Raw genomic sequence first — 27,500 nt, forward strand, 5'->3', positions numbered from 1 at the left:
CCTTACCAGCACCGGGGGTGTACTAATCAATGAACCCCCGAAACCTACTTTCTTTTCTGACAAAATCAACCAAGCCTAACCGGTCACGACATGTTGTTGATATTGATTGAGTTGGAGGGACTTTCGATTACGGAATCCATCCATAAACCTAGACCCCGATAACCTTCGTAACCAAAGCGTCACGAGAACATCCAAAGGTCACCCTTGGATTCTTAGGGGGGCAAGGAAGAGGCTGTTATGTTAGTTGTAGCGCGCCTTCCCTCTTTATAACACTTCGGAAAGATTTTGCAGTCTTTTCTTATGATGACCTGGTCGAGAGAGTACGATACATCGGTGTAAAAGATTGATCCCTTTGGATCTTGGTCCATGATGGCCTTTTGATTAATAGAACTGGAAGAGGAGGAAAAGAAAGAGCTTATGATGACCATCTATTTGAGTCGATCATTTCGTAGATCTAATTCAAGTGTTTTTTTTGCAGTGGAAAGGCCTTCAAATCTGAAGTTTGACGCTTAAAGGAAGAAAAGAATTAGCTTTGGTTCAGAGCTTGAATCAGAATATCGTCACCCCAGGTGAGGAGTTCGGCTAAGCAGCTAGTTGCCTTCTTAGCCTTCCTAGACCGCTAGTTGACTTCTTAGCCTTAAGGGCTTGAAGAAGATAAGGGCATGGAGATTGACCCATCTCTTAGCCTGAGCTTGCTGGCTAGCTCTATTGGGTTGGTGTCGGGTTAGCCCTTAGTTTCCTTCCTCTCCTTCTCTTTCAGGGCTCGCTTCTCTCATCTCTAGTTTTTCGTCTACTTCTTTCATCTCCGCAATAATATACATATTCTTTCTAATAAGAGAAAGTATAGATCTTGAATAAGTTGGCTACGATTAGTCACTTCGGAAGCCGTTAACCAACGCACTGGCTTTTGACTGTCCTTCTAAGGTAAGGAGGCTCAACAAAGGTCTAAGCTACTAGAATGAACGGCACATTTCGGCTTGCTTTAGTCGCTTGCCTAAGAGTGGTGAAAGTGTTATGCCTAGATCGACTAAAAGGGCTTACCAGCTACCTTCCCCTTGTAAAGTCTTGAGCTTGAGATTGAATTCTTCCTAACATACGACTGTCTTTCATAAGAACAGGAAAGTCTTTACAGGAAGTGATCGAATCAGTACGCCTTGCCATAATGAATGTCTGTTGGAGATAGAGGTATGGCGAAGAGCTTTAGAACTTTTCTTATTGGATTGAGAGTGCCCGTTATCTGCCATAGCCGCATGAAGAATTCTGAGAGGAGGTCTTTTCCAATACCAAGCCCTAAAGAGAAGGGATTGATAGATCGCTTCTCACCAGTAGCTAGCCTGTCTACTGTCCCATAGAAGGGGAATCAAGCCCGATTCTATCTTGCTTTCACCTCCGCTGTGAAGGCTCTTATCTCAGAAGGCATACAAAAAGCTCTTCCACGCCTAGCATCGTACTTTCCACTACTCGTGTAAGTCCTCCTTCAGAACAGGTAGGTGAGTCACTCTCCGCTAACCTGGTAGGTGGGACTTGCTCTACTTTGACTTCTTTATTTCATAACACTAGCCAACCAGCGTACCTGGAAGGAGCTGACACTCATCGAGAGGATAAAGGGTTTTTGATCTTGTCAGATGCTTACAGGATATAGAATCACGTTTCCGGATGAGTTAAGTTCTTGTTCATTTCTCTTTCTAAAAGGGAGTCTCAATGAGACCTAAGAAAGGTAATGAGTCTGAATGCCTTCAGTATATTGTTGCTGGCAACCTTTCACTTAGAAGCAATAATAGGAAGTCCTAGGCAGTCTTATCTTATCTTATGGGCAATGCCCCCTTTGCCGTAAAGAGTAGCCATATCCAGTGCGATCTCCTCATACTCAGGCGTCGCCTCTAATCCCATTTCAAAACTCTACAACCGCTCCGGTCACACTGCACCTTAGAGCTTTAACGGGCCTTTAGGCTAAGGATAGATTGCCTGATAGACGAATTCGTCGACCTCCAATGCTCTAATAAGCTATCTTTCTCCCTGGGCTTCTCCGCTAACAACCAGTCCTGCAACCCGACCGGTTGGACAAGAAGAGCTTCCCTTCCTAGTCCTTGATCCTAGTTACTAGCCTTCAAGGCCGACTGCAATTCAAGGTGGTACGAGCTAGTGCGAACTAACTACTTGAATCCACACCTCAATTGTATTCCTTTCCTGACCTTCAATCAAAGGATTCCACCTGGCACCGACAAATCCCATTCTAGCGGGGAAGAACCACCATCCGGAGAAGCTGCATCTTCAATGGGTAGATCCCCTCCAAGCTTGACTCATAGGATGGGGAAAACCAAGCAACAACCAGCTCATTCACCTGAATTTGGTTGGGGCACAGCGGGTATTGAACATCTAAGTGCGAGCCTACCTCCGCTAGTGATCCCTCTTTCCCTGGAACCAATGGTTACGAATCTGCATCGAACTAACGAAAGAACCCCTGACGGAACTGAATTAGACTAAAGTGCGGAACAACCATGCGGAACCATTTCATCTCATTCCTCTTCACCATAAATAGCTCCATCCAAGCCTACGGCAGCTTATTTCCGATCTCTCCCAACCCCGAAGTCAGACCAGTCTGAGCCGAACCGAGACAATGAACGGCGAATCTCAACCTTTTTTGTTTCATCCTCTCTGGGCATCTAGACGGAGAAAGAAGGGACGAGTGTATCCGGGCCATGATCCGATCCATATTTTATCTGTATATTCCGGCAGAGCATATCGATATCGGGATCCCTCCAAGCCGGCTCTGGGACAGCATCAAAAGTCCTTCGTTCCTCCTTGCAATGAGCAGGGACCAGGGAAGATGTATGAGGCTGGTAAGGTAAGTACATCGATTCATCTCTAGCAGCCAGACTTAGGTCATTAAACCCTTATCCCGGTGTCCTTGGATGAGAATCTTTCTATACTATACGCATGCCTTCTGGCACAACACACACCCACTCAGAAGAGCACACCACCCTAATCCCTAAAGAAGAGAGGGAAAGAGCGGAAAAGCTGGTTTGACGTCAACAGTTCTTCCTTGTTCCGACAAAGAGTGTGTTTCCTTATTCTTTTTTAGCTTTGAGCTTGGTTCAGATTGGACACGTCCTCACTCGTTCTTTTTTTTTCAAGATCTTTGAGCCTCATAAGGATTCTTCTAACTGGTCTGTCCCAGTGCTAATAGACCCACTCCAATCTTGGGAACCTTTCCTGAGCTACTAAAATCTTGGAAATCGACTAGCCTTACTTCTTTCGGGGCTCCATCCCTCTTGACTATATAGGTAGGGGCTTAGCTGCTCCTAGTCAGATAAAAGTTCTCTAGCTACCCTGAACTACTAAAAACCCAGCCTTTGATGTGCTTGCCCAGCCTCTTCTACTAGAAAGAGCTTCTTCTCTTAAGGCTTCTTGCCAGTAGTGAGAAAAACCTTGCTTATCTATCTTTAGAAAGAGGATAGAGACAAAGATAACTAGATCAATGTCTTCCGTCTTCGTCTGCTAGAACCTTCAAGGAAGATGCAAAAGGCAGTACAGATGATAAGAGCATCTTTGCGTCTTCTCGTCTGGATCTATATAGGGGATCGAATGCATTTGAACTCCTTCTATCTAGCGCTCTCAAGCTGGGGTAACTCGAAGCTTTGAATGGCTCCTGCCTAGCTTCCTTCCAGTGATTAGAGTCTTCTGTTTGCTGTTTTTCATCTTGCTATGAGTGCCTTTACCCTTCTCTAAGAAGCCATAGGACTGTGCTATGAGGGAGGAACCCTTAGGTTTGCGGGGCATTGGATTCAATCCAGCCACAGGTTCTCCCTTTCAAGTAGCATAGACAATTTGTCATTGAAAAGAGTAGAATCTTACGCCAAATGTCGTAGATAAATATACTCAGCCGGGAGAATAACTAGCGCCTGTCTCTAGTGATTATACTAGAGGGATCCTTTTTTCTTATTCTGACTAGGGTAAAGGCACTATCGGACATGGGATTTTTTATATAGAAAATACTCCTCGTGTAAATGGAAGTATGTCACATGGGTGTGGCCTGAAATTCATCCATGAACCACTGCTTCTCCATAGAAAATCCACGAATTTGGCCGAGTTGGCTCTAATTCAATGCCTGTCTCCATCGAGAGTTCCCGGATATGCTGGGAATCCTCTCAAGGATGGAGGTGGTCGTCTAAGAACTGCTGGGTCCAGGGTAATGGCGCCTTCCACACTTAGGTTGATGCTGGCGGAGTGTGTTGGTTTTTTTCTTCTAGTATTTTTTGATGCAGTCAGAACGTCTCATCATATGATATTCAAGGCTAATTGAGTTCTTGCAGCTAGGGCAGCATCCAATGTCTGGCTCGGTCTTCATCGAATGTCAGACTGGTTCAAAGCTGTTCAATGATGGCTGAATCAATGCCATCAGGCTTTCTAGAATGTAAGGGTTCGAAAAGTCAGTTCAAGGGCTCAAATCCTGATATTCTATGCTTGAGGAATGTCTTTGCGGATGATATGCTAGCAGAAAACAAATTGATATGTCAGTATAAAACCTAAGTAAAGAAGATCATTGAAATCCTATTGTTATTGCTTTCACTACAAAAATGAAAAGGATAGAAGCTGGAGACTGGCCTATATTCCTACTAATGTGATCCCCATTACTGAAAATCTGTTCTACACTACGATATATTGCTCTGATGTTTTTACAACTATCTTTTTTGAAGCAGATAGTTCACAGTGCTCATTCTATCGATACTGGGAAAGAAAAAAAAAGAATGTTTACACTCAATTTTCATTACGAAGATGTATCACGTCAGGATCCGTTGCTCAAACCGAATCACGCCAACGTTATGGAAGTTCCTGGATCGTGTAAAATAAGAGTAGTACCAAAGGCAGCACCCTCTGATTTCATAATAAAAAATGGAAAATTGGCTATGGAGATTCCGTGCGGTCAGAAATTAATACAGACACAAAGGGCTTCGACAGGAAAGGAGTTTCGATCCAATCCATTCTTGGGAAAAAATCAAGACAAAAAAGGATATGTCAGTGACCTAGCACGGCAAAGCACTCTCCGAGGGCATGGAATGTCTCATTTTTTGGTAAGAATCTCCGTAGTAATGTCTCTGTTAGATTTTCCGGTCGAAATACGGGAAAAGTCCATTCAATTCTTGATGGAAATGGAGTTTTGCGAATTCTCCCCGGAACTGGAAGATCATTTCGAGATCTTCGAACATATTCGAGGGTTCAATGTCACTATTGTAACTTCGGCCAACACACAAGATGAGACTTTACCACCGTGGAGCGGCTTTTTTCAAAAAGATGAGGGGGAAAGTCAGTAAGATGTCGGAGAAGCAAAATATACGAGATCACAAACGTATATTGCTCGCGGCTAAGTATGAATTGAGACGAAAGCTTTATAAATTTGTAAAGATACCGATCGATCTAGTGATATGCGGGACAAACATCGTTAGAAGTTGTCCAAGTTGCCAAGAAAGAGTTCCTTTGCACTAGTAAGAAACCGATGTATTTCCACGGGTCGCCCTCGTTCCGTATATCAGTTCTTTTCTTTCGAATTTCTCGTCTCGTTTTTCGTGGATTAGCATCTCGAGGTCCTTTGATGGGCATAAAGAAATCGTCTTGGTAGCATCAAACCAATAGAACAAGGGTTAGCTCTGCAGCTGGTCTACAAGCAAGGTAAGTAGGTCCATGCGACCGGCCCCGGATGTACCCTTTAGCCGCGAGGGGAACCGGGTAAACAAAGTCGCGATCAGAATGAATGGTAGTTCGTTGGGCCTGTCTTTTGCTCCCAGAGGTGCTGGTTCGAATCCAGTTCGCGACAAGTACTCATACTAAAGTGTGCTCCGATAGGTATTTCCACTGTTCGATACCTTTTCGTGATGACTGTTCCCTGCTCCATTATCAGCCAACGGCTCTAACCGCTTCTATTGGCTCAGTTGGATGGAGTACATCTTTGTGCGAGACAGTGTAGGAGTTGAGATCCAGTGCGCTTAAACTCTTCTAAGAAGGAATGATTACCTGGTAAAAGCTTGAAGCTATACCCTTTTCATTCAAGTTGAGCTTCGATCCTAGAGAAGAAAGAGAGAGGGTTTACCAGCAGTGTACACCTTCACCCTCTGCTAGTTGACTTATGAGCCCTCCCCTCTAGGCTAACAGCTTGCAAGTTAGTATGACATCCAGTAGGAAGTCTATCTTTTCGGGATGCAGGGGCAATGAAACGAGATGGGATGTTATATAGAATATAGGTAGCTTATGTGCATGTTAGTGAAATACCTGGTTGTCGAGTCATTCAGCTAATGTATGATTCCTAGTTCGATCAAAAAAGCCTTAGAAAAAAGGACAGGGAGCTCTAGCCTATTTCAATTTCCGGATCTAGCTCAAAAAAAATTACAGCGCTGGGAGAAGAACTGCGGATGTGTACGGGCGTAGGTAGGCCAGTCAATAGACTCTCTTTCTCTCAGCAGAAGCACTGGACAACTTGACTCAATCACATACTAGGGACCCCTCTTTCTAAGTTTGGTAGTCTCTCATCTATAGAGCTGGGTAGAAGGAATGTACCGAACGAAGTTGCTAAAGGCTGGCATCCATCCTTCCATTTGATCAAAGGCATCAGAGCATAAGTAATTCACTCGAAAGGAGAAGAGCGTCAAGCAGCCCCAACTCTAGCTCCGTAGAGCAGGAGAATGCTCAGGTCCGTCTACGTGTGATTCCTCATTTTCTTCCTAAAACGTGAGGTGAGCTGCTGATTCTACTCTTGGAGTTACTCAATATAATGCTTCCTGAAAAGGATTTGAACCAAGAAAAGAAGAAAATACCATAGTAGATCTATGATTAGCCCTCGGTCGGGATGGTCCTGTCGAAGAACTTTATTCATGCAGAGAAAGACACTTAGGATAGGAGACTTATGGATGCAGGGTCTGCAAGTGAAACCCCAAAACCTAAAATCCCCTAATGCCTATCAAATAAGAGTCCTACCGGTGATCAGGTGTCAAAGGTGTCTAGGATTTATCCCAAAAGTAAGTAGGAGTGCTCTTCCATTCAAGCCTTCAGCCTTACAGTCTATAGACCTTACCTCACAAATCTTTTCTCTCGGGATTGAGTTGCTGTATCTGTAGTAGCATTCCCTCTAGTCACCTAGAAAGAGGAAAATTGCCAGTGTAGTTCCATCTCCTTGAGTTTCAATTGGAATGCTAGGGTAAGTCCCAAAGTCCTAAGTTCTTCCTTTCAATAAAAGTAGTAGGGCTAACGATATTTCTTTAGCTTAATGCTAGGCGTATAGATAGGTTTCTGGATCTCGAGATTAGTTTCATTTCTCTGGCTAGGAATAAGCAAAAAAACAAGGAAAGCGGATTCTCTTCTCGGGTAAGCGGTGCTCTCTTTCGCATAAGCCCTTTCTTAAGTAAGGTGATGGCGCTCTTTATCAGCTGCTTTCCTGGCATGTTACTTAAAGAAAACAAGTGAAGTAAGCTCCCCCCTTGATCCGATACAAGCGAGCTAAGGGGCATGATGTTCTCCCAATACCTGAGAGACACTTCACAGAGACTAAAGGTTAGGGGGATGGTAGTAAACCAACTGCAAGCACATGAACTCGCTATACCATTCTCTGCCCGCTACCCCTGCTCCTACTTCGAATGATAGAACGATTCGAAAGGGGCATACGTACGGCTTTGACTAAACGACTAACTAAGGTTTTTAGGAAGCAGACGTAATCGAAAGAAAGCTTGGGCCGAATGGAAGGGGCTTCCAACGATGGCAGGCTTACGGGATAAGGGCATACTCGTATGAAAAATATCCTAACTAAATGCTAAGCATTGAACCTTACTTCAAAGACTTTTATACGACCAACCGCCTACTTAATTACACTTCCGGCATGGCATTAAGCAAGTTCCTTCTTCTGCGAATATGAGATAGACCGACGGGACTAAGGGACTGTGGGAATAGCGAAAGCCCTGATTCAAAGATCCGCCAGTCAAAAGGAAGAAGGTGAAAGACCACAAAAGTATTCCCCCTAAAGCTCTGCAAAGGCCTTTCGGAGATTGACCGTTTTTCGAATTCGTATCCGTTGGCTAAGTACTTAGAAGCTTGGCCACCAGTAGCCTCGGACCTTCATCCTTCGACCCTCAAGACCTCTTATAGCGCTCTTGCCTTCCAGCTAGCCAAGCCTTTGGAAAGAAGTCAATTTCGGAGTCTGTAAAAGAAAAGAAAGACTAGCGGCGCTTATTCCTATTCCATGAGATAGCAGTGGTTACGAATTCAATTTTGAAATAAAAGGGAGTTTTTCAACTATACGAAAGTGATGTTCCTTGCGAGAGGTAAGTTCTTAGGAATCGATTGAATCACAGGAAAGATCAGGAATAGCCCTTTAGGTTACAACTCCTTCTAAGACTACTAGTATTGGCAAGAGGGATGAACCTGATTGACCTATTATTTCCCCCGGGGCGGATGGGATTGATTCTAAACCCGCTTCGACGTCTTCCCACAGATCTGCCTTATCGAGCCGGTGCCATTCAGGCAATGAAATAGGTTTTTTGTACGAGGAATAAGAGGCATATGCAAGAGCAGGTTGCACGAAAGGAACTGACATCTCATCGGAATAGGAAGCGAATCCGCTCTTTTATGTGCTAGATGTCAGCATTTCCCCTCTTAGCATACAGCATTCACTTCACTGACGCCTACTGACCGGATCGGGCACGAAGGAGGAAGGAACAATGGGAGAGAGGCGAAGCATTTGAAATGAGTTCATTCTCATATAGCAGGAAAGTCTTACCATTTCGAAAAGAGCTCAGTAAATGGTCGAGCTAGCTCCTTCTGCATGGCCTAAAAGCTAATAAAGTGAAAGGGTCGTGAAGCAGCTTACTTTCCTTTCATTCCAATATGGCATACTACTGAATCAGAATCAGGATCTTCCAGGGATTGGCCACTCATCTGGAGTATGTCACCAGGTCAGGCCTAGCTGATGAAAGATCTCGTTTTATGACCATCTTTCTTAAGCAAAAAGAGTAGCTTAGCTCTCATAGTAATTAATAGCTCGAGGCTTTATTTCTTCTATTATAGAATAGAAATCTATAAATGGAGGAGTAGGCTGACAAGCGGTCCTATTTCAGCAGCTTTGCTCAATGCATTATCCAGATCTCGAATCATTGGAATTAGCTTGCTTTCCCTTCTATTATATAAGAAGTCTTCCCCGGTCGGGAATCAATCATACTACGATCGTCAAATCCTACGCTGTCAATAGAACTGTCGGCATATAACCTAGAATCAATAGGAGCTAATAAGATCTTCCCCAGGGTAATTTCACTAAGACTGCCCTACTCCCTTGACTAATATGGTTCAGGTGGAATAGTCGGACATAGAATACAGGGAATGCGCATACAGTGAATAAGACCCCTCCTTTAAGTAGGAATTAGACCAAGGCTAGACTGGATGCTGCTACTACATGTACAGCAGCTAAGATTGATTCTCTTACCTGCATCCTTACACCTAGAAAGGTACTTTGTTACTAGCCTGAAAGTCTCAACATCTCCCTAAAAAAGGATTAATAAGGAATGCTAAAAAGAAAGAATCTAAGGCTGAAACTGAAACAACACTATAGCTCCTTAGATTTTGCTCGTTACGCTCCTTAGTAAGTGAATTGGTAGAACTTCAATACACTTGACCTTACTGGCTTTCCTAGTCCGACATCGACTACATCGAAAGAGATAGAAGACTTAGCCGATTAGACCAGATAGAGAATAGGAATTGACAGAAGATAGACACAGGCTATAGAGAAGGAATGCTAAAAAGAGAGATAGGAAAAGCTATGTGTACCAAACAGGGAAATCTATACGGTGATACCTCAAGCCCATGATATAACATTTTCTTGTAAGAAAGCCGTTGATAACGAATTGGTAACCCCTGGTCGGAGCGGGTAGGAGCCGAATAGATGGGAATGAAGTTCCTTTATAGCTCCGGAAAGGAGGCTTGTGCCACTAAGGGGTTGCCGCTTATTCAAGTGACGGGGCAAATGCCCTATTAATTGAATCCAAGTCAAGCTTATCCTCTAATGCCTGGGAAGCTATTCCATCTGTAGTATCGCTGGAGGAAAGCTAATAAGTACAGTTGCAGTCCGCTTTAAGCGGTTGGTTAGCTATTATACAATTTGAAAAAGCTTATTAAAGAAGTAACCTTAATAGTTTTACTATACAGGGAGCTGAGACTTTTAGATGGTGCATAAGCACTGGGGAATGCTTAATGGCATTCAAACTTGCAGGAAAAACACCAGCTCTTATCAATATTCCTTCCTAGGGAAACAGCCCAAGAGCATACTTTTCAACTGGCTTGTTATAACCTGCTTTCCTAAGAGGTACTTCGCTAGCTCGCTTTCAAATTGGTAAGATCATATTATAAACTATTAAAGGCAAAGACTCCAAGGAAATAGATCCTCATTCATGGGCTAGCATTTCTTTACAGTGGGGAACACTATCTATGGATAGAGCTTAGTTAATTAGAGAATTCAAAAGTAGCTCACCTTTAGTCAGCTAGTACAAGAAAGTGGAGACTCAATGAACTGCATAAAAGTCCTGATATCTCGTTGTAATCCCAAGCATGCAATCCCTAAACTCCATGAGTTGCCCACTTCTCAGAAGAACAGTTGATCGTACTACTCATTCATGTTGGCAGTCACTCTCATGGATTTCTCATAGAAGATCCTTATTCTTGATAGCACTGGTAAGGGACGATTCTCAGTGCCAACCTATAGATATATCATAACTCTCTAATTGAGACTCAATCTATACAATCAATCAATCAGTATGTGCAATATACCGGTCTTTGCGATATGCTCTTTCAAATAGATCACAGATCTTCCCGCTTAGCTGCACTGCTCTCTGAGCTCTTTTGTCCGCTATCGCTTCCTCTAGTACTAGCTCTGATCTCTCTTCAGCAGTTGCAGTACGATTCTTTAATTCATCTCCTGCCCTTTATAGTCGTAATCGCTAGAAACTCTATATCATTGGCAATTGGCATTGGCGTAATCTTTTTTCTCCTGTCGGAAGGGGGTCCTGTCGAAAGCAAGAAAAGGCATTGCAAATGGCGTGCCCTTACTCTAATTCTAAATAAAGCTCTTTTGCGCTCTTGGTCAGGCCTGTAACAAGTATCTAAAAAATCTTTTCTTTTCGGCCTATGGTTCGGTCAAAGCAATGACTTGAGTGAGTAAGGAAGTAGGACCTTTTTACCCCGGCTGTGAGTTATTACTGACCCCTCTCTGTCTCTCCCCCGCGCTGTGAATGAAGTGAGTAATTCGTTGGTGCTTACCCTTCAGTAAGTAGTTCGGATGGCTGGATACATGCTACGCTCTGCCACGCTTGCCTGACCGCGAGAAGCCTTAGGGTAAAATAATCTTGAACAACAATTTGAGAGCATCTTTGGAATTGAAAGAAGGGGCTAACCTGACTTTCACTTTCATAAAAAGAGAAAACTGGACTTGCACTTTAAGAAATGGAATTGCGATGAGCCAGAAGTTAGAATCTCGCCTAACCACCTGTCTCCGTCTCCCGTAGTTCCCCCCAGAAACATCCGTTTGCCTACTTCTACTCTGGCCGGGGGTAACAGTCTTTTTGAGAACCAAGTGGCCCTTGAGGAAGACCTTCAGAAAACCCCTCTAACTCGGGGAAAGGAATTCAAGCCCATAAAATGAGTCAAGTCTATGATAGGTACCAATAGTCTTTATGGCGCTCTTACCCCTTATGCAAAGCACCAATGACTTCGGTCTTCTGAAAGGGGCTTAGGGCATATCATCAAAGAAAGAATCCCGAGGAAGGGGGTGAAGCTGAGGTTAGAAACGGTTTCTCCCGCTGTTGCTAGTTCTTCCGTTGTTGGTAGTTCCTCAGGTCGGGTTGTTTATTTTTCAGAGCTTTTTCAATTCTTTCAGAACCTTTCGTATGCGCCTATTGGAAGATTTGGGCTACCTCCTCTCTTTCCGATCTCATTCAGATAATAAGCCAGTCCGGTTTATTAGATAGTGAGTGGGTAAGAGAGGTGCTTGGTCTGTCTCCGAATGTGGGCCTAGAAGCATTAGCCGAGTCTCTGAATATTCCCGAGGGTTCTCAGGATAAAGACAGCCTTAAGGTGCTAACGGAGCTTCCACGGTCTCAGTCCATGAAGGTGCTTGCTTTATTGGTTGGCAGCTTGGTTATAGTCGTTATGAAGAATGAAGGAGCGACGAAGGAGCTCACTTCCACGACATGGGAAAGGATCATGGGATGAGGAAAAGAAAGAAAAGGTGCAAGGTGAGGAGATATCGAGAGGTAGAATAGGTGAAATGAGTTCAAAGGAATTAGTTAAGACACGCTTCTTTAGCACAGGCCACGGAGTGAAGTTGGAAGGTTCAATGAACTATGCGAAGGGGAAATCTTGGGCGCTATTGTTGTCTATATACAAGTGGCGTAGGCGAAGCTGTGGCGACTCGTGGAGTAGACAGCGAGCTCCGCTTGAACAGAAAGCAGCAAGCTGCAAGCACTACTCCAAAAGCAGTGAGCTCCGCAACAAAAGCGAAGCGAGCCGCGGTAGCCTATTAAGTTTTTCAGCTGCATCGTACCGTACTATGGGAGGGGTCCGTACCTCCTTTAGATAGAGCCCCCCTGCTCCTAATGTAGAGCTAGAACTACTGCTACCGTGGAATCCGCGGTCACACATAAGTATCTCGCCTTCCAAAAAAAGCGGCTGCTAATTAGCACTAATGCTAATGGGGACCATCGATCAAGAAGGACTTCGGAGACTGCAATCGAATTGATCAAAAAAGAGAAATAGGGCCAACTCTTCTAGTTGCGCCTCTAACCTTACTACGCTACCCTGATAAAAGGTCGAATTCAGCAGGACTGCAGGCACGAAATGCCGATCAAATCCGTTAAAGGAAGCCTAATCAAAGCGGGCAAACAAGAAGATCTGACTGAGTTGATGATGGACCGGATCTCGAAAGGCGAGAGGCTTTCATAAAGACGTATGAGAAACGGAGGGTCGAGAGAGGCTTATTGCACGATCCACCCAACCGCTAATAAATGCTGCATAAGATAAGAGAGTGGGAGGCCGGCCCCCGCCCATCTGGAGGTGCACACCCATTTATGAACATATACAAAGGGCTAAAGAGAGAAGTCCATGGAGAACTACCAAATCCAATGACTTTGATTTGTTTGTACCATTCTGTCATCGATCACTGCTGGGTCGGTTGGTGAGTCACCCAAAAAAAGCATCGAGAAAGGTCAAGCATATATGTTTTATGAAATGATCAGCGGTTTCATTTATGCTATGCCCTGCATCGTGTTCGTCTGTGTTTATTGAGCTTTCAGCGCCATGCGCTTTGCTTCGCTTTATAAAAGAGAGAGAGCCTTGTCTTGAGAGTGAAAAGAAAGGGCAAGCGATAGAAAGGATAGTCCCTCGCGCGTTCGCGAGAACTACTAGAAAATGGTGAGATCATTAGATCATTAGTGAAAGAAGGACCAACGACGGTCCTATCCTAAAGGAGAAGAAGGAGTAGGAGGAGTCAGTTTTCTTTGAAGATCGAGGAATCAATCTCCCAATTATGCCATTCGGAAGAAGTCTTCTACAGAGGGAAAGCCTGTTACGAGTAAGTGGAGAGGAAAGATCTCCAGAGATTCTTATCTCATTCCATTCCAGTGGCTCAACCAGTAACCAATGGCGAAAACTAAAAAATCCATGGTTTCCCGGTAGAACCCTATTTCGCCCAAGTTGTTTCAGAACCGGAAAAAAGAAGCGGTTTTTCGCACAGCTTGCGCATAGTGCAGGTCCCACTTGTATATCGTATTTGGCCGAAGAAGCATCGGACAGGTTGGAGTTCTTACCTTCTTGGGATTCCATGGACCAAGATCTGCTTTTATTATATGGGCAATACCGATCTACTTTAGTAGATCATATGGATGTAGAAAAAGCTTCTCATTTTGATGAATTGGAAACATCTCTTTTCCATTTCTATTTACCCAGTTCATATCTTTGTTTCGTGTGTTCCCCGGAGGAATTCGATCTCTTCAATCTCGGGATACCACCTAAATAACTATAACTGCGGCCAGAGAGTCAAATAGGTCGGGAAGAAAGAGTCTGAGGTTGGGTTGGACGACATACATCTTGGTTGGTCCCACCACCACTGGGGATTGGACATATATAGAATCTTTCTTCTAAAAAAGTCTTATTATATATATATATATATATATATATATATATATATATATATATATATATATATATATATATATATATATATATAATTTTATATTCTTATTTATTTAAATAGCTGCAAGACCACAAAACGGGGTGAAAAAAACCGAAAGCCCTTCTTTTAAGTTCCTCCCAGATACATGGCTTACATACCCGGCTCAACATTCTTGGAAAACAATCGAATCGAGGGTCCGGAGGAGAATTGGCCATTCAATCTTGTGAACTAATCGAGACCGAAATTGGAGAAAGAGATACGAACGGAAAGGAATAACCAATCGATGAAAGAACATGAAACCATTCTGTTTCAATAGAGGTACGAGAAAGGGTTGGGGGCAATGAAGTAGGTGAAGTGGTTGGATTTTGCGAGCTGTTCCCACCACTGCTGGATGTGATTCCAAGAGCCGAACGAGAATGAATACCACACAGAAAAGTCAAGACCAGGCTCCCTAATGGAATGTTTAACCGATCCATTCCGGATCGACCGAATTGGTACGGAAGTTGTAACATGGGAAAACCACGGAAAACACGACTTATTTGAATAACCCGGTGACCTACCAATTGTAGAAGTAGGATTTTTGGCAAGCAATAAGCACTTAAATAATACAATTCAAGTGTACCATCTTCTTTCTCATTTCGAGGAAAAGGTGCGGAAGGAAAAGGAAACAACGGAGGGATCCGAATCGGACCTAAATGGGAATGACATGAAAAGTCTTTTTCAAAACCTAGCATTAAGGGCGTTACGACGATATATGAGAGGAATGGAGAAAAACTCGTGATTGGTGTGGAGGGGAAGGTCTGTTTATAATATAGTTCAAGAAAGAGTCGTCTCATTTCCTTACTTCTTCGTTCTTTCTAATTCATTCACTTCAAGACTGGTTCTGAACGCCGCGTAACATCATCTTCAACCAACCTCCATCGTACCGGTGCGACCACTAAAGAATTGCTTATACACTAAACAGCTGCTTATATACGCTTACTAAAAGACTGACTTTTATTCATATTCAATTCATTAGGCCAGCGTGAAACTAAGAAAGATAGATGTGCCTAAGGCGTAAGCAAACTGTGCACGCTAAGAGAAGAGGAGAGATGTTCGCAATGACTACCACAAGAAAGCCGCCCCCTCTCTCTAAAAGGGCCCGTCACTTCGTTCGTACCTTCTTGGCTTAGGCTTGCAACTTCACTTACTTTATGGCCTTGCCGCCTTTTTATAGCAGAAGCTAAGCGCTTGAAAAGCGCGCTAAGAAAGGTTGCTTCTGTCGGCCTTTATGTGCAACAGTCCACCAGTAGCGGAAGATAGGGTTACCGTACATACAAGAGTCTTCCAGTTCTTACGGAAGCTCTTTCTTACCAGTCAAGTAGTACAACAGCTGTCTCTTATCTTATAGCCCGGCGCGGCGGGTCGCCTTTTTAATTCAGTAGATAGAAGAAAGTATTAGATAAGGAGTAGGTGAGTGAGTCCTCGCTGACCTGAGCGATTTCGATCACCTAGCAGGCCTTTTCTTTGGTAGGTAACATCGCCAAAGCGTATCATCAGATTTGACTACGAAGGAAGGAACTCGGCAGAAGATCGGTCTGCAAGAAAGGCCTACTTATCCACGGGTTCATTGACAAAACCGCCGTAGGAATGGAGACCTTTCAATAGAGCGGAGGCGAACTGATCAACGAGAAAGAGGCCCTACTCACTACAAAGGAATACACCACAAGATCGAACTGCACTCATGCCTCTCCCGCATCAAGTTGACCGCCAGACTGGAGCTTCGTAACATGTTGACGAAGACCTCCGAACTGAGGGTTCGGTCAGTACAAGAGACTACTTTGTCTCCTCGGAAGAAGAATAGCCCCGCTCTCTAGCCGACTGATCCCGTTGATCAAACTGGGAGGGAACGTGTCACATTAGAGGTGAACGATCAGAGGTGTCCTCTAATCACTACGATGAGCTGGTCCCTCTTTTAGTAGACTCAGCTATGAATATTCATGAAAAAATGAATGCCTCTTTCACAGCTAACCCCATTTTCTTAATGCCGAGACTTTCTCTTTCGTCGAGCCCCGAGCTTGTGGTCCTCCTTTGAGTTTGGGTTCAATTGGATGAATCTGTCAAGTCAAGGTCAACGTACGTAGCAGCAAGGATGGTGCATCGCCTCTTTCTCGTTCTCGCTCGGGAGCCAAAACGAACACGCCTGCTACCTACTGTACTGGACCTTCGACCAGGCATTCTACCTTTGTCGAATCGGAACCAATACCACTGCATTGCGCTCGAACAGTTGAGCGGCCGCCGGCCCTTCCGTGCACAGATATAGATTCATTCTTCGTACCTGGTCCAGCCTCACAACCCTTCGCGGGTTGGTAAGAAGTCAGTCTTGTTTGGTAAGACGGAATTTTACAAAGAAAAGAGAGTGCTCGCCCCGGCCAACAAAGACCGTAATTACATAGATAACTGATCCTCCCCTTCTCCGTCTTTAAGGCTTTAAGGCAAACCGTATGGCGGCTGGAAATAAAGACGACCTCACCTTCTCGTAGATGGTGTCAGTGAGAGCCATTTTAGTACCCCCCCGTTGACCTTTTTTTGTAGATAGAATCTTCAATGAGTGGAAACAAGCAACCTTACTAAGCTAAGAAAGGTGCTTGTTGAGTAAGGCCGGCTTTCTTCGAATGCTTGAGCGCTTCTTTCTCATATCGATCATTCAATATCCTTGACTTTTCAATAAGGGGCGCGTTAGCTAGGCCGTTTTCTTGCAGGAGTGCTAGCGCGCGCCCTTACGTTTTCTTCGCTTGCTCTGCAGTACGAGCCTCATACAAAGCCGCGCCCCTTTAATATGATGAAGAGGGGCCGCCCTCTTTTCTTTTCCGCACCAATCCTTATTTACTACTACATCTTTTTTGGGGTGTATAGCTCAGTTGGTAGAGCACTGGGCTTTTAACCTAATGGTCGCAGGTTCAAGTCCTGCTATACCCAAACCTAACTTGCACTATACTATGAGTAAGGATGCGTAGTAGCGCAAAGAGCACTCTTTGGCCTTTAGATTAGAGGCGCTTCGCCGTCTTTGATTGGATGGAAACATCTATCTAAAGTGTGCAGTGAAGGAGAAGAGTAAATAGTAGGGGAAAGAAGAAAATGGCACATTGACATTCATCTTCCTCTCGAAGGGCTTTGAGAAGAGGGGCAACAGTGAAGATACCGAGACCGTGTCTATGGGGTCTTAGTAAGAATCTGTTGCAAGCAAATGCATGTAAGGGAGGAATGCCCGCATTAAGATTTAAAACTTGTCGTCTACTTGAAGGAAATGTTTGGAACAGGAAACTTACAATAATACAACGCCGCATTCTTCGAAGATTGAGGAACAAGACGAGATCTATTAAGAGAATGATTTATTCTCGAAAAAATCTGAATAGTTACATCCAATTACAAACTACACGAAAGTTGCCCCTTGATTTGAATTTTATCTTTGTTATCAGTACCTTTTTTTTTTCATTAGCTTTGGCGTTCCGGTTGCCTTTAGCGCCGGCGAGAGTCTTTCAGCCGTACCTTCCCATTCGGATTGGTTTACCTTTACCGAGGATATGCTGGAAGACTCAGCGAGTTCCAGGCGTAGTAGTAGTACCTCAGCGGTAAATCAACCGCTTCCGGGGGAACAAGCTACGCCTCCCGCTCTTCCGGGAGCTCGGACTCCGCCCTACACCCCCTACCCCTATGGCCCGGAGGAAGTGATAGGAGGGGATTCGGTCCGCTCTATAGAGGGCCGCCTCCTGTCGGGCAAAACAGCGCCTTCGTCGCTAGATATATATCTAGCCCGGATCAACGCCGAGGACCTATTCGAGGTCAAGGTGGATATCATCCGGGAGATGGCGGGCCTGCATCCAAGTGGCGATTGGCTGGGGCGGGGGGCTCGAGCCCTCGATAATCCGAGGGGGAAGGAGTCCTTGGGGGAGCTCCTTCAAATGCGTAGAGACCTACGGGCTAGGAATTTAAAATCCGAGACCTTCGGCCTATTAAAGGAGAAGGTTTTCCTTAGGGATACTCCCCCCTCAGAAGGCTCTTCCGCATAGTCCCGCGATCCACAAACGGACGCATGGGACTATGCCTTCCTAGCCGCGTGCAGCCTACCTGCGGGAGACCGTAACGTCAGTCACTAAGTACTCCATACGTGGGAAATGAAAGCAGAATTCGTTCGGATCCTCCCACATGTTCAATCTTTTTTTAGCGGTTTCCCCAGAGATCTTTATCATTAATGCAACCTTCATTTTGCTCATTCATGGAGTTGTATTTAGTACGTCTAAGAAATTTGATTATCCACCGTTAGTCAGTAATGTGGGTTGGCTTGGATTACTTAGTGTTGCGCGCCTAGGAGGGCAGCGCGCTTTGGGATGCGGAGGAGCTATTATCGCCCAGTTCCCCAACCTAATGCGGCACCGGGTTCGGACCGCAGGGAACCGTAGCATGGGGGGGCTTAGAATCCTTTTGCCGCCGCAAGGCTGGCTAATCGTACGCAGCAGGCTCGAAGACCCCTGGTTCTGAAAGGCACATGAGTCCGAACGCTATGTTGAATGTGCGACCGACACTAGGTAGGTACCTGTGCAGGTGAGGCGTCGGTCGGTCCTAGAAACGGCGGCAGCGGCGCGAGGAGTTCACGACCGAACGTGCTGCAACCTAGGGATCACCAGGCAGCTCTTTCGCTCTCTAGGGATCGGGGGGGCATAGCACAATTCTTCTTGGAGGAGGGTTGGTTTGCCCGGGTGACTGATCCTGCCATAATGTAATCCTACCTATACTATAGCACCGACACCCGAAGTAGAGCATACATACGACGATCTTCATGCGTGAATAGCGGGGAGGAAAGAAAGGGCGGTAGATGATAATGAGAAAAGGCGCCGCGTCTGGGCGGGCGGAATGGATGAGCGAAAGGTGTCATGCCATGGAGTGGGTAATATCCCGAGTCTCATGTAAGACAACTAAATGCACCTCGAGGTGCTGCCGAGGAACTGAGGGACCTTCTCGAGCACAGGATAGGTAATTGAGAGATAGAGCTAGCCTATTCGTTATGGGGAATCAATGCTCCGGGCCGAATAGAGCTTACCTACGGCACCTGGCTTTCTCCGGCGCATATTAGCTTAGCTGCGCTTAATAGGCCGGTTTGCCTTCCTCTCTGGCGGCCTCCTTACCTTACCCCCGCTACACTCTCACTCCAAGCTACGCCTGCTGAGCAAGATGCATTGCGATTTCCTCTTCTGTGGACGCACCTATGACCCGGGACGGGAAGAGAAAGACTTTTTTCTACGGCGAGCTTTCTCTCGTAAAGCCAAAGACGCCCCAAGACAAGTTCCAACTGTTGGGAAGGGGACATGATCAATAGAACCTGGCTGGATCCGGGCTGGGAGAGGGGCGCCCATTCCTAACCACTTTTGAAAAGGTTCGCTCATGCTGGAGGGAGCATCCCCACTTAGTGATCGGTCCGCTAGTTCACGCAAATCCGAAGAAGTTATCACGGACGAGCCACATGCAGGGAAACTTGCACGTGTGGTTCTGGCCGGGCTTTCCTGAGGTATCTAATAACCTTGCTTCTGCTCGCCGCTGGCGCACCTCTCCTAACTATTGCCCATTTATTCTGGAATAATCTTTTTAGGAGGGACAATTTTACATATTTCTGCCAAATCCTTCTATTATTAAGTACGGCTGGTACCATTTCGATGTGTTTCGATTCTTCCGAACAAGAGAGGTTTGATGCTTCTGAATCCATTGTATTAATTCCACTTCCTACTCGCAGTATGCTCTTTATGATCTCGGCTTATGATTCAATTGCCATGTATTTAGCTATTGAGCCTCAAAGTTTATGTTTTTATGTGACCGCAGCATCAAAAAGAAAGTCTGAATTTTCCACGGAAGCCGGCTCGAAATATTTGATCTTAGGTGCATTTTCCTCAGGAATCTTATTGTTTGGGTACGACCGGACAACTACCGATATCTATTAATATCTTTTCTTAGAATGTTGTTGTTAAATATATATCTATCTATATCGTAAACTATCGGATCGAGTATTACTTAGATGTGAAACTTGCGGACCTCATTGGTTGTGATATTGATCTTACGGGGGGAACGAAATCAAAGAATATATAGACTGACTTGTAGAGACCCTCTATGTAGTTGTCTATCTAGGGTGATCGATCTACATCTTTCCCCATAGCCCTGGGGCTGTGTCTCGATCTCCTATGTGCGAAATCTAAGGGACTTGTTCCTATGGAGATTCCCCTTGGTCTAATTCCACGCCTTATGACGAAAGGGGAGTCGGCGTGGCGTAAAGTGCAGATTGGGGGGAGTAGATAAAAATTCCCTTCTGGGGTATTCCGAAGGTGTAACCTAGGCAACAAAAAAGGGGCCCGATACTTCAACTAGAGGAGCGACCGGTTGGTTCACCAAACCCCGACTCAGCGTCACACGTTCTCCAGGTCCGAAGGGATCCAGCGCCCAACTACCGACTCCTCCCGGAATTGCGTTATCGGAGCCGAGCCAGGAATGGTCGTTAGTGGACACCCACCTTCACCGGTTAGAGAGGCCCTCTTTAATACATTAAGAAAAGATGTTCACAGGGGCCAGAAAGACTCGGTCATAGGAACTTAGACCACCTACGCGCTGGTGAAAACCACCTCGACCGGATCAGAGTAAACAACAATGTCGAATCAGGCCGCCCCTTGCCTTGAAAGAATTAACACGCGGCCACCAACTTTCCCAAAATAAGGGGGGATCTGCTGCTTACTGCTCACGGAAACATCCGACCTATACTATAAGTCGTCCGCCTATTTTTCTGATCTCCTTTCCTTCTATTAATCAGATTTTTGGCTTTGACCGGTGAAAAATGGGGTTGATGGTGTTGGCTAAAAAAGAGGGAGAGAGGAGAGCCTTGGGGTACGCTCACTTCTACATTTTTGTTTAGGTTCTCGAGATTCTCAATCGCTTTTTTTAGTGGGGAGGAATAGTGCGTGAATGACGATTCTCAGACGAGGGAATCGTTCCTTTCTAAATAAAAAGAAGCTAGTTCTATTGATAGAGCTTTCACGTCTGCGCATAGAAGACTTTTTTTTCCCTTCCATTCCGTTCTTACCATATCATGGGCAGTTGGGTTGGAATCCGTGTGATGGTTCGAAAGTGCTTTCAAATATTCTTCGCATCCCCAGAGAGATACATTGTTTCCATTGTGACTTGGTCGTCAAAAGGGGCACTACTAGTGTTGTGTACTTTTCATTGGAGCACACCTTTCGCTAGGAAGGGATCAGTTACGAGTACGAAATGCTTTTCACATACAAGTCGGATAGCGCGATAAGGCAGTTACACTCCTCCGCCTGGCATTCCAGTTCAAATACTAGTGAGGTAGACAACCTCATGTCATGCGTTAAAATAGTAATGACCTTGCCTACGGGCTCATTGGGACACTCAAGTACGAAGGAATTCTCCACTTAATTAAGGAAGGTGTCAGAGACAGAGGATCAAAGCAATGGAAAAGCAAGGGAACGAGGCGACCGGAGGGAGGGTTTGGTATGGTAGTGAGACCAATAGGGAAACATAATAAATAGGGAGTATGTGAAAGATCCATTGACACACGAAGGTAGAAGTCAGGTGTGTATTACATAGCATAGCTACTGAATTCGCAAAGACTCCTTCCTCTTTTAAGTTAAGTGAGGAACTCGCCTGAGGGAAAGGGACTGCGACCTTCAACTCCCAAGATATATCATATAATATAGCATGTTGCCCTGAGGAAGGATTGGAGTTATTTTCCTTCGGTCCATAAACGCAAGAATCGCGAGACGGCAGACATCGGCCGATGAGGCTAGTAGGGCCCTAGTCCTGTAACCATTTAGAAGGGGCAATGAGAATTCCTAACTGAGAAGTCACCACGAGCATAACAATCTGATTGGAACTTGAAAGAGAAGTGCATTTTTGAATGCCTAACTGAACGTTCAAGATTGGATTCAGAAGCTGAGGCGACCGGAAGGGAGGCGAGCGAAGTGAGGCCACTTTAGAGTCCCTCTGCCAAAGAATTTCATAGAGATAAATGGTTCAGCTCCCTTCTAAGCCTTGAGAGGATTAGAGGAATCATCGATGAAAGTGTTACTTACTTACTTACTTACGAAGATCGACTGGATAACCTTCTACTGACAGAGTGGTGGGTGCTACTGTCTTATCTTATCCCTTCTTCTTTTACCCCGGCCCGGGGCTGGTCATTCAGTTCAGTCAAGTTCATATGCTTTCCAACGTGGGAGTAAAGGGAGTTGGTAGCATTCCCCTGGCTTTCCATTTCCTTAGACTCTAGCCTCTAAGAAAGATCGAGATAAGGGCATTTCTTTGAGAAAGCATGGAATCCGAGTAGTTCTATGTCTCCGTTTTCTTCAGGTAAAGTCTCCGAATATAGCAGTTACTGATAAGGTAGACAAAAAGCAAGGTTAGCTATCGGATTGGTAGTAAGCAACATCGGAAGGTAGCAGAACGAAGTATTGCAATAGTCCCAGCAGCCAGAGACTGAAGCAGGTCGAGAGCCAGACTGGCTAACGAGGAAGTGTAGTTGCTTCAAAGCAGGATATGAAAAGGCTAGGAGGACAGTCCTCACAGAAGATGAAAAGATATGAAATCAATTCGTCTGGGTAAGTGAGAGAATGTTTTTCCGGTAGCCAATGACGTGATGAAGGAAGGAATTTTGCGAACAAGCAATTGCTAGTACTCGTACTCGTAGATTGAAAAAATTCTGTCAGCTTCGCAGTCGGGCGCTTTCCCACTTCCTTTTTAGCTTTGTGCTTCATTACTAGTCCTAAGGCATCTTAAACACGAAAGACGGGGACCAACCCTCTCTCTCTATCTGAGACATCTCAGCGGTAGTTCTTCTCAATCAGCGACCTAGCCACGTGTAAACAAGGAATTCCGTCAATCTAATATTATCTAATAGTAGTAGAAAAATAGCATCGGTGTCTATTACTATTAGAAGAGTTGCCTCCCCCAGATAGCCTAACCGAACAAAAACTGAAACTCTCAGGAAATAAGCAACCTAAGGCTATTTGTTATGATTGGTAAGTTCCCAGCTTCATATATCGATTTATGCCTTGATAGACTCCTTGAGCACCCTTGGAAAGAAGGAAAGCGTTCATCCCAGACAACTCCGCAACTACAAGACGGTATCCTCTCCTTAGCGTAAAGCACCCCCTTGGATTCATCCGAAATCGATTCCGATTCAACCGCAAATGCTCTTTCCAACTCCCTCAATAAACGCTAGCATGCAGCTCCCAGAGCTACCATGAGGTAAGAGCTCTCACTAAGCTTCCAAACCAGGAGGACTCACGAAGGGGTCCAGGATAGGCAAGAAGGGAGGGGCAGCCTCCCTGAAAAGTAAAGAGCGGGTTGTCCCTTCTTCAACATTTCTACTACTTCCTTGTCTCCCCCTTTTCAGGGATCTCCTTGTTCTCTTTCAAAATTTTCCTCCATACCTTCGCCGCCTTCTTCATCATGTTGTTCTATCCTTCAGGGATGTTCGGAAGGTGCCCGGGCCTCCTAAAAAATCCTTCCGACAAGAATGCTGCTTGAACATTGTAAGACATTGAACCGTCCCGCTCTTGTGAACACTGATCATAAGTGGCAAAAGCCGCCGGAATCCTCATTTTTTGTCCATAAGCTCTCCTCGCTACTGTAATAATTTTCAATTTCTTTTTTTACTATACATGGCGCAGATGATTGCCCCCATCTATCAACGGGGGACCCCCCGAAAGGCGAATAGGAAGCTTCAAGCGATCTGGGATCCCACCTTTGATCGAGATGAAGGTGTAGTTTTCACTAGGAATCCCAGGGTTGCCGATCAGGTGAAGTAGTAGTCTCTGGGCACAAAGGATTCACTCGCGATTATAGGCCCGCCAAAGGGAAAGTGCACAGGTCTTCCTTCAAAAGAGACAAGGTTTTTCATTGCCCGAGCAATGAACGTAGTTCACGATGGGCGTTGGGGCCCCTACCATTAGTTGTCTATAGGGATCTGGGATTTGGTATTGAATCAATCCTTAACTTCGTTTAGTCACTTCAGAAGTCATATTCAATACCTAATTCTATTGAGTTGATTCCATCCCCTTTACTTTGTTTACATTCAGTAGCTGCTTGCTGGTGTCCATTCAGGTCAGGAACTCCTGCAATAGGCAGCTACCCTCATCAAACTAAATAACACTACTCTCATCCCTCGCCCGAGAGGCAGGAGAGACCTTGAGTCCAGGCCGTTGCATCACCCTCACCTCTGATTCGGTCAATAGAAAGACCAGCACAACTGCTAGTGCTAAGGTCTTTATCGGAGGGGTGGAGATCACGCAACCCGATCTCTTCAACAACGGCATGGTGGTTATTCATGGCCTTCAAGGTTTCATCTCTCCGCTCTCTACGTTTTCTTGCGACGTGGAGAGGATGACCTCGCTCTCGTTCCCGTTCCATCCAGATCATCATTCTGGTCAACATATCCAGACTTCCGGCTCGGTGCAGCCCGCTATCATGCGCCTGATGCTCAGAGATGCCATGCTCCGGCTCCGTAACAATGGCTTCAGCATCCTAGCCCTCGCTATGAAGGTGAAGTACGCCGAGCTTGTGACTCTTAACAATACAATATGACGGTCTTCGCCGTTGACGACCTTTCGATCTTCTCCGGTTCTCACTCTTATATCATATCAGCAACGTCAGGTTCCACATTGTGCCGAACCATTTCTTGTCGATTGCGGATCTGGAGAAGCTTCCGGTGGGGACTGCTCCGCCGACATTGGAACGAGGCAAACCGCTGCTTATCACAACCTCTGGTGCCGGTGGAGGTTTGACCTCGGCGCCGATGAGGATGAACTATGTGAGGATTAAGGTGTCGGACGTCATCCGCAACGTCAAGATCGTGGTGTACAGTGTGTACTTGCCATTTCCACATATTAATCCTGTGGCTGCGGCTTACGACAGTATCCTAGGAGGCTCAGAAGTCTCAGGAGGAGATCAGACGATGGAAGGAACGTGTGCTGCTCTGGATGGGCAGGGCGCGCGTTAGCGCTTTACTAATAAGATAGAAGGGGCTTTTCTTGTTTAGTAAAGTCTCGCTTTTTTATAGGAGTAGGTGCGGCAGGGCACTCTTCATTCGAAACTAATGAATGTCAGGTCGGGGCTTTCTGCCTTGTTATCAAAAAGGGGGTTGGGTAAAGCAAACTCCCTCCTTGGACGAGCACGGGCTTAGTCAAGTAGAACCGGGTTGCGCTGCTGGATGCTCCGATCGAAAAGAAATCAGTGGGGCCATGCCGGTACGACTGAATATGCGTTAGAAAGGTCAATCCCTCCCCTACGACAAAAAAAAAAGCGGGCCGAACTTCTAACAGCCCGCCCGCTTCCATAGAAAAATATCGTGGCAACGTAGACCTAAGTGAAGTGGTCATATTGGATCCTTGGGAACCATCACAAGTACGGCCGACATCTATTTATTGAAACGAGAATGCCGTGTCGTCCAGCGGAGCCTAGAAGAAGATGACTCACGCAGACAGCTGACTCGCGCAGACAGCTGACTCCTTTTCAATAGATCAGCTTCCCAAGTCAGAACTAGAAAGAATAGTAAATAGCACCGCTGATAGACTTCATATGAGAAAATGGGATGATTCCTCAGGCAGTGTAGCTTTGTCGGGGTGCACCTTTGGTAGCAGCGGCATCTCTCTTTCTCTCTGCAAATGCATCCCATTGAGACTTCTCCCCCTGGGCAGGATCTTCCAACCTTTCATTCATTTCTTGATCCATCAACCTGGGAGCGAAGCCCTTCATCTTTCTCTTTTTGCTACTAATAACTGGGCTTCCCTTCACCACAAGATGCAAAAGATTGGAAGAATCGCTTGAGAGACCGTCCGCCCAACCTGTCAGATATTCCTGGACTCGCTTTGAACCAAAAGAGATGCTGCTTGATCCGAGTATGCTACTTGCGTAGTAGATCCAGCCATATCAAAGTGTCTTTCCCACTTGAGAAAAGGAGTGATTTGCGCTCGTCCGATTGAGGGCCCTTCTCGCTTAGTGGAAAAAGTACTCAAATTGGCAATACGAACCTAATGGTTAGCTTTTGATGCCACCATACCATAGGGGCTCTAGCTTACGACTATCAAAAAGAAGGCGATAGGGAAAGGCACCGCTAGATCGACTTTCAAAGTCCGGCTGGATGGGAATGATTTCCGGGGAAGAAGCCCCGGCTGCCATGCCAGCTCGATCTAAGGTGGGAAGGGATCGAGACCTTTCTCGCGAAGATGGTCTTCTATAGTTTAAAAATCTCGACTTTAGAACAAAACTACTTTCTTTCTTCCATGCCGCCGTCGAAGGCCCGGCTTAAGACATTGACTTGGGTCTTGCAGCTGCCAACCTTCAAAGTAGGAGTTCGGGATCTTGTCATGAGCATGCTCCAGAGAAGGCTTTTTCCTTTATTTATCTACCCGTGACCGAGCGAGGATGATCTTCTTCATGATCGGCCAAGTCCGAAAGCTGCAAGAAAAGGGGGCCAGAGAGAAGGTCTTTTCAGCACCTCCTTTGGCTCTTATTGGTTCTCTTCACGATGATTGGTCGGGGCCTTCGTTCCCTCTTTTAAGTAGAGAGATGTTCCCGCGGCGAAGGAGTGGAATGATCATCAGAAGGAGGTGAAGGGCTTAACAGCGCCTGGCGGGAATAAGAAAATAAGGAAATTGGGTCGGGTTTGGTCATTCATTCTTGCTTTTTTGGGATTGAAGGATAAATTACAAGCAAGTCGTGTTTGGAGCGAACGAATTACCTCCTTTGAAAAAGAATTTCTTTGGTTATGGCCGATACCTATTGTTGTCAATGAGAAGATCTACCCGGAAAGGGAAAACAAGATCGGATAGTTGGGCAGGCGCTCCCCTTTGGGTGTGGCTGTGTATGGATAGGCTAAGGCACCTTAGTGTGCAAGGGGCTAAGTCGTTCATTCAAGGACCGGAGCTTTCATCTGAATTCCCCTATGTTCGAGACCATTATTTCTTAGAGTCGTTGAAGGAAAAAAGCTGGATAGAGAGGCCGGGTAAATGGTCCAAGGGTCCTTGTCCAAAGGCGGCTAAGCCCTTTCCAGCAATGTGGAAGAGGAGAGCTTGCTCAGGGAATTCAAATGGGAGACTCTCGTTCGGATGACTGTCGGTATGATGATGTGCTTGATGCTAAAGCTGCCTATTCTCGCTGAGACTCTTGTCGAATCCAATCTTCTTTCTGGAGCACCTATATGAAAGGGAAATCTGGATGAGTAAAAAGGGGCCTTCCTAGTCCTTGAAGTTGTTAGAGTTCGGACTTATCGACTTGT

The 27,500-nt window shown here is 45.5% G+C and overlaps 1 protein-coding gene, 1 non-coding gene and 1 pseudogene across 2 annotated transcripts; all 3 read left to right on the top strand.

The window, feature by feature from the left end:
- The first annotated feature begins 13,151 nt into the window (after positions 1 to 13,151).
- Positions 13,152 to 14,110, top strand: LOC145056609 (putative mitochondrial protein ymf1). Its single transcript, XM_079004309.1, has one exon. The coding sequence runs from the start codon at positions 13,547 to 13,549 to the stop codon at positions 14,033 to 14,035; it is 489 nt and encodes a 162-aa protein (XP_078860435.1). The 5' UTR covers positions 13,152 to 13,546; the 3' UTR covers positions 14,036 to 14,110.
- Positions 14,111 to 17,076: 2,966 nt separating this feature from the next.
- Positions 17,077 to 17,149, top strand: TRNAK-UUU (transfer RNA lysine (anticodon UUU)). Its single transcript has one exon. It is a non-coding gene; the product is annotated as a tRNA-Lys (tRNA).
- A 7,230-nt stretch (positions 17,150 to 24,379) lies between these two features.
- On the top strand, positions 24,380 to 25,223 carry LOC145060047 (uncharacterized; annotated as a pseudogene).
- The last annotated feature ends 2,277 nt before the right edge of the window (positions 25,224 to 27,500 follow it).

This window comes from Lactuca serriola, chromosome 6 (assembly GCF_051521515.1).
Source record: "Lactuca serriola cultivar US96UC23 chromosome 6, Lser_US96UC23_V15, whole genome shotgun sequence".
In the NCBI taxonomy this organism is placed as follows: domain Eukaryota; kingdom Viridiplantae; phylum Streptophyta; class Magnoliopsida; order Asterales; family Asteraceae; genus Lactuca; species Lactuca serriola.

Excerpts from the sequence above, each read along its gene's own strand:
- LOC145056609 (XM_079004309.1), top strand. The coding sequence starts at position 13,547 with ATGCCATTCGGAAGAAGTCTTCTACAGAGGGAAAGCCTGTTACGAGTA.